Here is a 13,253-nt window from a genome sequence, read left to right as displayed (position 1 = left end):
TTTCACTCAAATTGCATTAGTTGTACAAGAGAAGTAGTCAAAGATATACACAACTAAACTTGGTACTAATCATTCCTGTAAAATTTGGATGAAATTGCACCAGTAGTTTTGAGGAGTAGTCCGGACAAGTTATATACCAGGATGACTGAGAAGTATGCATTATAGTCCCGATAACTTTGTAGCAGGCATCACAAAAATTACATTGACATACATGACATTTCTTAATATTAAGACCATTAAAAAAATTCTATGCCAGATGCTCATTTACACTGTTTACTATGGGAAAAAATACCTTTCACAAAAATCAACATGACAGAATGATGGTGCATGACCAATTATAATGAAAAGATAATGAAGTTATAATATCTACTTGCTTGTCCCATCATATTATGTCCCAAATGGTTGTAAAACATACATTTGAGCCACGTCATGACAAAACCAACATAGTGCGTTTGTGACCAGCATGGATCCAGATCAGCCTGCACATCCGCGCAGTCTGATCAGGATCCATTCTGTTCGCTATCAATTTCTCTACTTGTTTTAGGGTTTGTAAGCGAACAGCATGGATCCTGATCAGACTACGCGGATTCGCAGGCTGGTCTGAATCCATGCTGGTCGCAAACGCACTATGTTGGTTTTGTCATGGCGCGGCTCATTTTAACTTCTTATACTCTAATCTACTCCCTAATAAGCAGCAATAAAAAAATAACAAAAAGAACATTTCAAAAACATGAAACAAAACCTGAACACAAAAACTATTCTAAATGCAAAAAAAAATACTATTAAGTTGTAATAAATATAATAAATTAATGATAGCACTATTAAGGTATAAATGATATTTATAACTTTGTCTCACAGATATTTTAGAAATAAAACTGAAAGCACAAAAAAATATAAATGAAATATAACTAGAACTACTTTTCTTTATAAGACAAAAAACAGCTTTTCCCAATCTGACTATTTCAGCTCCTTATATTGATCTTAAATCACCATAGGAAGTCAACTTTTCCTGACCTTTGAATTAACCAATCAGAGCTTAGCTTTCAGATTCTTGCAGTTGAATTTAACCACAGGGAAAACCAAAATCCAGTAAGTGATTTTTACAATATAAATATATTTAAGGTGAACAAAATGCAAGTTGGTTGATTAACTAGTTTCAGAAAGAAATTTCTCTTAAAAATGGCACCATTATTTTGAGATAAATGCAGGGGAAGTTATTTGCTTTAAACTGTTTAATTTAACAAAGGCAAAAAATTCTAAAACTAATAAATTTGCTTATGCCACTCTGCAATTTTATTGGCTGACTAAAAATAGATTTCTTGGAAAATCAAAGTGAAGGTGATATCTAAATAAGATCTGAATGTAAGTCAGATTGGGCTAATCTATTAAGAAACATTAAATATTTACAAGCTTTACAGCTTACAACACTATAATATCATATTATGTTTATGATAATAACTCATTTGGGATGTACTGTTTAATATATTAAATTAAGACAAGCCTCAGATAAAAATACTGAGGCATCTATAAAAAGACCGTCCTTACTGAAAATAGCATGTTTTTCTTTAAAGTCAAACGTAAATGGGCACACTATGCTATGTAAGACAGTCATGGATGAAAACACTGTGAAATCTATAATGTTATCATTATCTATTATGATTTAATCATAAGCAATTAAAAAAACTGTTTTTTCATTTTCTAATTCATCAGGGCTGAAATTCATAGAAGGTCCAAAGTCCTAGCTATGACATAATGGTTCCTAAAAGCCAAGAAATAAAATGATATGCATCTTATCCTGTAATATGTAAAAGATTTTCATCTGCAATGCAAAGTTAGGACTGTAGCAAACATTTTCTTTGTGTGAAAACAAAATTTTTTCACAATTTTTGTCTTACAACTGATTTCTGACTTTCTATAAAATGCAACCAGTGGTCTGTGAAACTATTATTATTTTTTTGGACTGGCAATATAAATAAATGACTATCAAATACACTGACTATATGATGAAACATCCCTAAAATATTCACCATTCTAAACCAATCAATATACTCGATCTAACACTGGAACTGTTTGGACAGGTGTTACTATATCTATGGTTATCGTTCTAAACCAGTCTAAATACTCGGTCTCAGACTGGAACCGTTTGGACAGGTGTTACTATATCTTGTATAATTATTTCTGTATGAAATGATACTGATACCTGTCATAAGATTTTCAGTATTTTCTCCAAATATCCAAACTGATGCCAACACCGATCCACTTAATTTCTTAATTATTCGCATTCCAAAGTAACAATTAATTTGACATTTTTCTAGATCTAATAGTATAAATGTGCAATCCATTAAATGAGGTAATTAAATTGGATATCTTTTTCTATATTTTGACCATGAGGCACTTGCAATTTCAATCTCACCTTCAAGGTCATGAAAAAACTACAAAAGCACTTTTTAAAGTATGATAATAATCAGCCTATTCCAACACATTTTTCAATTCACAAAATATGTTATTCAACTTTTTCTCAGAAACATAACTTTTTTTTCCTGAATGTCACCTCAATGACCTAACTAAACACAGTATTGCTAGCTGTAAACAATGGCGTAATTAACTGAATGTGACGATTGTGACAATTTACGAGGTAATATTAAGTTATGAATCGAAAGGCATCTTTGGAATGGCATCATCTCTTTGTTTCAGTTTCTCTTGTAATTGTTTCTCCGTCACTTTGCCTTCGGATGCAAACTCGACGATAATCTTTCTGCCTGCCAATGTTGTATTGTTAAGTCTTAGCCCAATCTGAAACATTGCAAATATACATGTACAAATATATCCAAATTTTTATATATATTAAATTACATTTTTTGTAGATAAAGCCACTGTGACAAATTTTTTTTACCATTGACATAGATGCAGGGAGACTCTAGATGCCAAATCCCTTATAAATTACTCTTGATAATAATGCATGTTTGTAATGTCGCTTTTTCGTTGGATAATCAAGACATTTTATACAGTTTTATTACATACATGTAGGCTCACTAAATATTGAGAGAGGCTCACATACTTTGATATTTATTCAACTTGTTCAATAAATTTAGTACTATGTACATGTAAATCTACACTCATTCAATATCCTCTATTTAATCCCTTTCCATATCAGTAGGTTAAAGATTAAAATATCTATTAACTCCCTGAACAATAACGGTAATAATTGCTTGCCTATACATATAGCATCAAGTCAGGCTAACCAAAACTTTAACACAGTCTGGCAAGACTTTATGTCTTTTATTCATCTCAAAGCTTAATTTTGAATTCTCTGAAATTATAAAACCCATAACATAATCAGTGAAAAGTCAAGGAAAGTCCACAAATTTAGCTGGATATTGTGCTTTTTGTAATTTTAATTTTTAAGTATAAAATCTCACCCTGTGACCAATTGTGCTGCTAAATTCAACATAACCAAACCCCTTGCCTGTCTCTGTGCCTCTGTACTTTGGTAACCTAACTGACTTAACACCAGCACCTGTCATTAAAATAATATGATAGTACTTATCTAACAAGGCCGAAGAGAACTTCACTTTTTACATTTTTGGTTAGTGAACTGTTAATTTAAAGGGACTCCACTGAGATTTTTTGACATGAAAGTGGAAACTGTTTCCAAAAATTCATGTACCATTGTACATGTAGATCTGAACCAATAACTTATCTGCAAATTTTCAGATCACTTATCCCGTTTTTCAAGAATAATTATTTTTATTGTGCAAAATGACTCAAAAAATCAGACTAAGAATAGCACTTACTATTGATATTAAATTTAAAGTTTAAGTTAATTTCTTCATTATCATTTGCAGATTCTTTTTCTTTATCATTTGCAGATTCTTTTTCTTCAGTGTTTCTCTTGATATTTGTAAGATTTTGAAATTGTATGCTTTTAGGCTATTTGACCTCAGCGGGGTTCCTTTAAACACACTCTGCTAAAGTGAAATTCTACTGGTAAATTAAAAGCCTAGGTGTCCCTTGCAAAGTTATTTCCTGCACCAGCAGAAACATATGTAGAACTGTAACACAAAAGTCAATTTTCAATAAAGAATTCTGATAAATTGTGGAAAACAAAATAAAAAACAGACCTTAAGAATCATTCATGTGAAAATGATCACAAAATAAGAAGGTTAAAAGGTTCCAGGAAGAACTTTATGACAGTGCTGTAAACCACTTATAGGCTATATCATGAATGTTGCTGCAAAGTCAGTATGGAAGGCTCCTAAAGTTTCCCTTCACAACCATTATCATTCACAGAAAAAATGGGCATGTTCAACAATGCCTTTTTTTAATTTGTTTGTACTTTGATGATTCATTGTTTTAAAATTTTAAGAGAGATTAGTATAGCAAAATGTCATCAATTTGGTTCTTTTTGATTAAACCAAAGAATATCATGGGTTCAAGTTCAAAACCATTGGTATTACCAAACAAGTTTTCATAACACTATATTATACCTATAACTTTTACTTCTAGAAATATGTATGCATATTAAGGTTCTTTTATTTCTCAACACTGATAAAATAACAAACCTGCTCTTTTGAAGTGAGCCATCAACTGTTCTTTGGTAATATCCTCTGGCAAATTGCCAACAAACAACACTAACTTTTTGGGTACATGAATACTGGAACTATTTTCTAGTTTTTCAACTGCGTCAACATAAAGTTGTTTAGATTTTTTCGAAGATTTGTCACCATTTCTATCAGCTTGATTATTTGGTCCTTCGTCAATGTTACCGTATCTGGACTTTTTAGGCGTGTGGTCTGAGCTGGCAACATCTTTCGAGTCTAAAGTTTTGGCAAGTGTTTGTGAGGAAGTTTTCCCTGATTTTTTGTCTGTTTGTTTTGATTTTTGTGTTGTACTCAAAGACTTATCAGAACCTTGATGTTTTGGTGCTGGGGAGCTCTGTTTGGCTGTACGAGCTGAAAACAAACACAAATTTGAATGAAAAAAAAAACTCTGATTTTCAAAATGTTGTAAGAAAGCAAATTTTAGTTACTACTGAAGGTATTCATTTGAAACATGAAACATTATTTGTAACTCTAGGAACATGTACTTTTTTAGTGAGTGACAGACCAGCTTTACAGCAGGGATAATCAAAGAAAGCAAAGACATCAAAGGACTCAAAAAAAATCAACAAACAAAAAATAAACCAGGCTTGTCAGATCAATAGAAAGTTATCAAAGTTATCTTTTTAGTTCTTAAGTTCACAAATATTGTTTAGCAAAAACAATACTCTACCACTGGAAAGAACTTTCCTGAGAAACTATAAAACTTGTCTTTATAGCAGTTATTTATCTATGAAACAAGAAGATTACAGTGGGTAATATCTATAACCTAAGCTGCAAAGTCTTATTAACTAACATATTTAAATGTGTACACAGTATCACAGACCTCTTGTTACTCTAGACAGACTTTTCTTCTCTTCTAGTCTTTTCTGCCTCTTCTCCATTCCAGGAGTAACCTTAGCCATTGTCACTACTCTGAAATATAATTTATAAAATACATGTAAGTGCAGGTGAATTTATACTAATAGTAATCTCTTTTTTGGCTGAACAGCCAGTTTTTTACATATTCCACGAATAGCAATACACATTACACTCCTGTTTTGAGTCACTGCCATCTCCCGCCATTAGCCATGTAAAATGCACCCGGAATCTTAAATTCACCCATGTTAAATCGTCAATGGTAAGAGAGGGGAAACAGACAAGCAATCTGGTGCTAATTTTCTAGGATGACATGTGCCAGATATTAATTTAACAAACATGTTTTGTCTTTCTGTTTCACATTCACACAAAGCTTCCAAAACATTATGGTTATGACATAATGAAGTAAAAATGATGATGATGATGATGGTTCAGCTTTAATGTGCTACAGTTATAATTAAAATAGATTTGATGCGCGCACCCCACATACATACAATGTAAGCATAGCAAAGTATAGTATAGCTTCATATACATGTAAATGACATAGTGACTTTAAACTGTATTCACCAAAACATATTAACAAGAGTAACATATTGTAATACAACTAATGTAACGCCAAGGGCTAGGGCCTTCATCTGCAAGAGTTTGTTGTTTTTTAATCATCTGATCACATCTACCTAATCTGTTGCACCAACATTGAAATCATGAAATAAAATGTCCCCTAGTTTATGAAAACCTTACTGTTTGTAAATCAATCAAGTCATGTAAAAGTAAATAAGATTTTTGCACAAAAGGTACAGTAGAGGGGTGAATTTTCTTCAGTATACTGTTTAACCCTTTACTTCATATAGATGTGTTTTGAGGGCTTTTCATCCCCCACCCCCACTTTTTGAGGCCTCAAACAGTGAAAAATTACCCTATTTAGGTCCCAAACAGTTTTTCGTTTGGGAAATGTTGCCTACCTTTCAACTTATACGCCATCTGATTGTTTGTTAATGATGGAATTGACAACAAAAGTTTGACCTCAAATTTTTTTCTTTCTTTCTAGAAATGCAACTTTAAATCATTAACGCAGTTTAAAATTCTCTTTTACTTAACAACTTACATTTCCCAATAATTCAAATAACAATTTTGCCAGTGTTTTGCAAAACTCAACATAGTTCAAAAATTTCAGCATCATAATTTTACCTTCTTACTAATGTGTAAAGTGATTATTGAATGCAATAGACAGTTTCAGTAAATGTAAATAAAATTTTGAGCAGCGTCACGACAAAACCAACATAATGGGTTTGCGACCAGCATGAATCAAGACCACGCAGACTGATCAGGATCCATGCTGTTTGCTTACAGACCCTATAACAAGTAAAGAAACTGATAGCTAACAGCATGGATCCTGATCAGACTGTGCAGATGCGCAGGCTGTTCTGGATCCATGCTGGTCGCAAACCCATTATGTTGGTTTTGTCATGACGCGGCTCAAATGTTTTTATGTGCACTTAATTATAGATAGCGCTACTATTAGAATAAACTTATGTTTTTGAGAAAGATACTTCTAATAAATCAATCATCGAAGTAGAAAATTGCATAAAATACTTTTTTTGTAACTTTAATTATAAGATGAAAATATTTTGGATGAAAACTTTGTTATTTAGATGTTTGACTAACTTTGAACACCAGTCACATGTAAAAGTGAGATTCTGCCCCAGAACGAAAATATCTCAGCAGGGATTTTTTTCCCTATATAAGTGGTACCGAATAACAGACCCATTCACAATCACAAACGGACCTTCACAATTTTCAGACTGGGTCCGACGGACCCGTTCACAATTCTGATGAAATTTCACAATTCCCATTAATTAAGCCTTTAATAACGTATTATTTCCTCTCTTCGCATAATGATGCTAAAATATTGCCTGTTGTGCTTTGTTTATCTTAAAATGCGTTTAGCCGACCATGCTTTCCGGTGCAATCACCCTTTAAATTTTCGTACTGTTTAAATACGAAACTTCTAGGGACAAATCAATACCGAAACAAGCGTCTGGTAATTTCTGTTAACATCATTTAAAATGTCTCGGAACAGTAAATACTACATTAAAGAAATTTTATGTTCTTACTGCTTAAAAAGATATTCACAACCTTAAGTAAAAAATTCACAATTTGTTAAGAAACAATGCTTTTCTTTCACAATTTTATTATGGTTACCGACCCACAATTCAGAGAAAAAAATCGCTGCTCAGAATCAAGCTTTGGCACATCAATATATTTTGACAATATACAAAGTAGACGTCTTTCAATGTTCTTTTTGTTTTTAAGCTTTTCCTTTTATCAAACCTGTCAAGCAATCTGCCAGATCATGAAATACACAGATAAACACTTTACAAACTAGAAGATGACAGTCTATTCTTATCAATAGTTTTTCCAGTAAAGATACCTGGTTGCATATCTAACTGTATAAATCGTATATTAAATTGTCTACATATCGTAGGTTTAACAGTTAATTAAAATACGTTGGTGTTAAAGCATTACCCGAAAGCATTAAGTCTTTGCCACCAGTATAGAGCCAGGCCAGTCTGCACATCCGTGCAGTCTGACCAGGCTCTTTACTGTTAGCTGACAAATTTTAAATATTCACATTGATATCCCTAAAATTGATAATGGACAGTCCCAAAAATAGAAGTGGGACAAGTCCATTTAAGATATTCAGCATGTTCTGTTCAGGGTTAAATTTAAAACATGTGTTGAAGTAAAGACTGTGATGAAGCTAAGATCCTAATTCTTAATTGGTGAAATAATTTTAAAATATGACATTAAATCACAACAAACTAGTCTTTTAAAACGGTTGAATTTTTATTGTTTTAGCATAAGAGATATTGATTTTACTCAAAGACAAGGGAAGCAACTCATATTTTTTCACTTGATATACCTCAGTTATTTACATAGTTCATATAGAAAGTGTTTATGGTTATAATCATATTGTGCATGCATGTATTGTGTTAAACTGTATGAAATAACTAAAATATAAAAACTTCTTTGCTCATATCTATAAAACAGGGCTCACGCTGTCGGTCGCAATTTGCGATTATTTTATAAGATTGGCAATTATTTTTGCATTTTGGCTAGATATTCGCCAGTGGAAAACAATGACAAAATATTTAAAAATATTTAAAAAGTATTTACTTCCAAACAACTATTTGCACAACAACCAAAATTGTTAATATTTCTTCAGAAAACAGAAAAAAACCCAATTGTCACATTTTCGCGACACCAATAATTTTGATATTTATTATTTATTTTTAAGGTAAAAATAAGCTATGTTCTGTTTAAAAATCTTTACTATTATGGCAGAAAATTTGTATCACATTGGTGATGATGACAATTTATAGTAAGTTATTCAGTAAAAAGGCTGCATTCTGTGAATGAGTTTGCAAGTGATATTTCCATCTATAGGCTAATATGACCTAGATCTACTCCAGTTCTGTGTGAAATGTGGAAATAGACAGTGGTTATGGCTGACAACATTTGATTAGAACAAACAAAAGAAATTGTCTGATAACAGCATTATGTAAAGTTATAATGAATCTTTAATATTATTGTTATACAGTAATTATACTATATAACATTTTTATTCTGTTCTATATGTGAGGTTGATGTAGGCACCCTATAAAAAATGTTGAGCGTTCTTTGCGTAAGTAATTCTTTGCGGTAATTTGGCGCAGTCTCCGCCATGTTTTAAGTAGAAAGAATAAAGGCAATGAATAAAGAACATATTCTTTTCTTTTTAGGTAAGTATTAACAAGTAAGAGAAAGAAAAAGACTTTCTTCGATAGGTTTATTCATTGTATTTTTTGTTTATCGTAACTGTTATCAATGACATTGTATTGTTTAGCTTGCAAACATGTTTAAAGTTGAGAGTCATATGTTTTCGCGGATAAACGTTTTACATACGTATTTTGATATTCATCTATATATCATCATATTTTTACTGTTTATTGTTAATACGCATTTTATATGATAACTATGAACTTTTCGTAAGTAAAATACAGTTTAATAATTGTTTAGACAATTATTTAGAATAGCATGTTTTATGCCATATTTGGAAAGAGCTTGGTAAATGAACCCAAAGGCAATTAAACGACATAAAGTCGAGCATGTAACATATTGTTTGAACATTACTAAATAAACGACATAAAGTTGAACATATAAAATATTGTTTTGAACATTGTTTATATGCTATTTGTCTAACTGAACATATGAAAATTCATTATTATCTTTCATCTTTTGTTAAGTATATACAGTTATAAGTGCCAAATTAATTGATTTTCAGTATTATCATTTGTGCCAATGATTTAGATTGTTATTGTTTTATGCATAATAGTAAATTCTCAAGTTAAGTATCTATAGTAGCAGTTTAGTAATCATCAGTTTAATATGTTTTTATTTCAATCAGATATATAAATAATTAAGGTTGGGTTGTTAATCAGGTTATTATTCCAAACATTTTACATTGCAGTATTATAATGATAATGATTTATATTTTAATACTTTTTGCATGTACCCCTAGACATGAGTAAAGTTGAAACGTTGTTATATTTTTAGTTGAACAATTAGTTAAATGTTTTTATGCCACATGTTGTTATGCAACGGCAGTCTCCGCCATGTTTTAATTAGAAAGAATAAAGGCGATGAATTAAGAACATATTCTTTTCTTTTTAGACTCCGTATCATATCTTCAATTTGACCCGTCCAACATGTAATAACAATTAAAGTTGAGGTTCTATGTAATTAAAGAAAAGATAGTTATCAATATACACAAATGTACACAAATGTATCAGTTTATTTGAGAATCCTTAAAAAACTGAAAAAGTTTTATATATAAATTACTAATGTTTATTTAATCAACTGATTATGTTGTTAATCGCTAAATCTTGAATAGTCCGCAGAACTTTTGGCTATTATTTTTTTAAGTTAAAAATATTGGCAATTATTTTATTTTATTTATTTTATTTATTTTATTTATACATTTTAGGAACATAGCACAAGATACATAATATAAAATCATACAGTTAAGAGATAACATAAATAAATCATATATATAAAATGAGATCATAAAACAGCATAAAAGAGCACACTTTTGTCATAAAAAATAAGAGGTACTATGCACCTATGGATAGCCCATTAAGCCAAATGCTTATTTCCAATGGGGTCCATAGAAATAAAAAAAAAACTAACATAATTTTAACCCTTTCCCCCCCCTAAAAAACAAACAAGATAAAAAAATAAAAATATAAACTAACTAACTTTGGTCAAAATTTAGGTTGAAAAAGGAAATATATTTATAAAAGTATGCCCTTTTTAAAATAAGCCTAGTATTACTATCACAGAAATATTTGATCACAGTGCCTAACACATTATAGTTGTACACATATATATCTTCTGAAAGACTTTTATAGCTTTCTAGTAGGTACTTTTTAACAGATTTTTTGTATTGCACAAAAATTATTAATGGATTTTATATATTCTGGCAGATCATTCCAGTCTTTAATTCCATTATAATAAAAGGTCTGTTTCATCACAGAATTACACTGGGGGACAATAAAATTAAAATTGCTTGATCTAGTATTGTAAAATCTTGCATCAGCACAACATCTAAAGTCGGCTCTAAGGTATGATGGACTCTTTTTGTAAAAAATCTTATACATATGATTTAGTCTTAACTGTTTGACTCTGTTTTCTACATTTAACCAATTTAATTTTTCAAACTCATACACTGTTACAGAAGTTCTGGGCGGTAAGTTTTGGACAAATCTTAATACCTTATTCTGAGTAATTTGTAACTTTCTTTTTAAATGTTTTGATAAACCTTCATACCAAGAGGAACAAGAGTAGTCAAAATGACACTGAATCAGGGCTGAACATAAAAGCTGTTTTGTTTTAGTATCTAAAAGTCTGCTCTGCCTATATAAAAACTTGAGCTTGGCATTCACTTTAGAAATAACGTTATTAACAATAGTTTCCCCAGATAAATCACTATTGATATAAAGACCAAGATACTTGACTAAATTAGTACCCTTTATGCTATGACCATTACATGTAACAGTAAATTGTTCTTGCTTTTGTAATTTTCTTTTGGGGCCAAATAGCATACATTCTGTTTTACCAAGGTGGAGTGACAGCTTATTGTCTACGAGCCATTCTGAACAGCTTTCTAGGGCTGTCCCAAGTTTTTCTGAGATGAAATTCGGGTCTTTATGTGAGAATAAAATAGTGCTGTCATCTGCATAGAGTATTAACTTGCAATCATTATCAATACTTAAAATCATATCATTTACGTAGCACAGAAAAAGCAACGGCCCTAGAATACTACCTTGGGGGACGCCACATGTCACACTGTTTGATTTAGAGTAAGTATTTCCTATATTAACAATTTGTGAACGTTCTGAAAGATATGATCTGAACCAGGAAATAGACTGAACACCCATTAATTCTAACTTTCCACTAAGAATATCATGGTCTACGGTGTCAAACGCCTTTTGCAAGTCAAGCATCACCATACCTGTGTATAGTCCTTTACTAGTATTAATTCTTATAACATTTTTAGCTGACGATTTTATTTCATTTCAGCCAGTGTGAGCCCTGATAAAATATAAAAATGAAATGTCACAATGTAAGTCAAAGTTATAATGTTTATTAAAGTATTTGAATTCAATACTTTGTCTTTCACTTCCGGCATAGGCCTACATGTATGATGTATCCGAAAAACACAACTATCCGAATGAAGTAAAGTTTGATTAAGTTTCACATTGCACCAACATTGTTTTTATGTGAATATTTACGCCAGAATTAGTTGCAGTACATTTAAAAACTTGAATTGTATATTTTTGATGAAATTATTTCTATCATTGTGTACAATAAGCCTTTATTTCTCACTTTACCTGTTGTTGTTGTTGTTGTTGTTGTTGTTGTAAAATTTTACCGGTGCATTAATTTACGCGAAAATCATGGAAAATATTACGGTTGAACACAGCTAAATGTTGTTACAGGGATGGTGATCGAACATATAAAAATAATAGCGCGAATTCTCGTCCGTCAACGATCTTGAGCAGCTAGATTTCAAATTAAGAAGGTAAAATCACTGCTTTAATTACAGCCGTCGTAAAAGGGTTTGCCTAAAATACGAAAGTGAGATTTTTGATGAAAGTGAGCGAAAGTGACTTTTAGAATTTCAATTGTATCGTTTTAATAGAATTTTACAGTAAAATTGCTGTTTGTCGACGTATATTATTAGCAACTTATTATATATATATTATAATGAATAACCATAATCATGATTTAATCGCCATTTATTGGCCTAATTTCTATATACAAGTTCAGCGATCTTCCTTTCGCTTACATTGAAAAATACGAAAGTGACTTGTAAAATATCAAATATTGAGTTTGAATTGAAAATGTCCTTAAACTGCAGTTTGTAAACGTATATTTTCAGAAATTAATAATTTGATATTCAACATTATATTTCAGTTAAACCTTATATTTGATATTTTAGAGGTCACTTTCGTATTTTCAATGTGAGCGAAAGGAAGATTGTTGAACTTGTATATATAGAAATTATGTAGAAAAAATGGGGTAAAAATCATCATAATGATTATTTTTGAAAATACATAATATTAATTTTGGATATTATACGCCTGAAAAATGCAATTTATGCGTAACTTTCAATTTGAACAATGCTTTATTTCATATTTTACAAGTCACTTTCGTATTCTTCAATGTGAGCGCAAGGAAGATCTCAGAACTTGT

At 31.0% G+C, this 13,253-nt stretch overlaps 1 protein-coding gene across 1 annotated transcript; it reads right to left on the bottom strand.

Moving 5' to 3' along the window:
* Positions 1-259: 259 nt before the first annotated feature.
* On the bottom strand, positions 260-12,290 carry LOC132731963 (uncharacterized). The gene is made up of 5 exons (XM_060718263.1): positions 12,166-12,290; positions 5,425-5,513; positions 4,563-4,952; positions 3,420-3,517; positions 260-2,793 (listed from the first exon to the last, which is right to left on the bottom strand). Exons 2-5 carry the CDS (start codon positions 5,501-5,503, stop codon positions 2,647-2,649), a joined length of 714 nt encoding a protein of 237 aa, XP_060574246.1. The 5' UTR covers positions 5,504-5,513; positions 12,166-12,290; the 3' UTR covers positions 260-2,646.
* Between the last annotated feature and the right edge of the window lie 963 nt (positions 12,291-13,253).

Source organism: Ruditapes philippinarum, unplaced genomic scaffold, assembly GCF_026571515.1.
Source record: "Ruditapes philippinarum isolate M1 unplaced genomic scaffold, ASM2657151v2 ctg3483_1_1_1_1, whole genome shotgun sequence".
NCBI lineage: Eukaryota > Metazoa > Mollusca > Bivalvia > Venerida > Veneridae > Ruditapes > Ruditapes philippinarum.
Note: the sequence above shows the minus strand (reverse complement) of the source record. Positions and strands in the feature narration are given on the sequence as shown.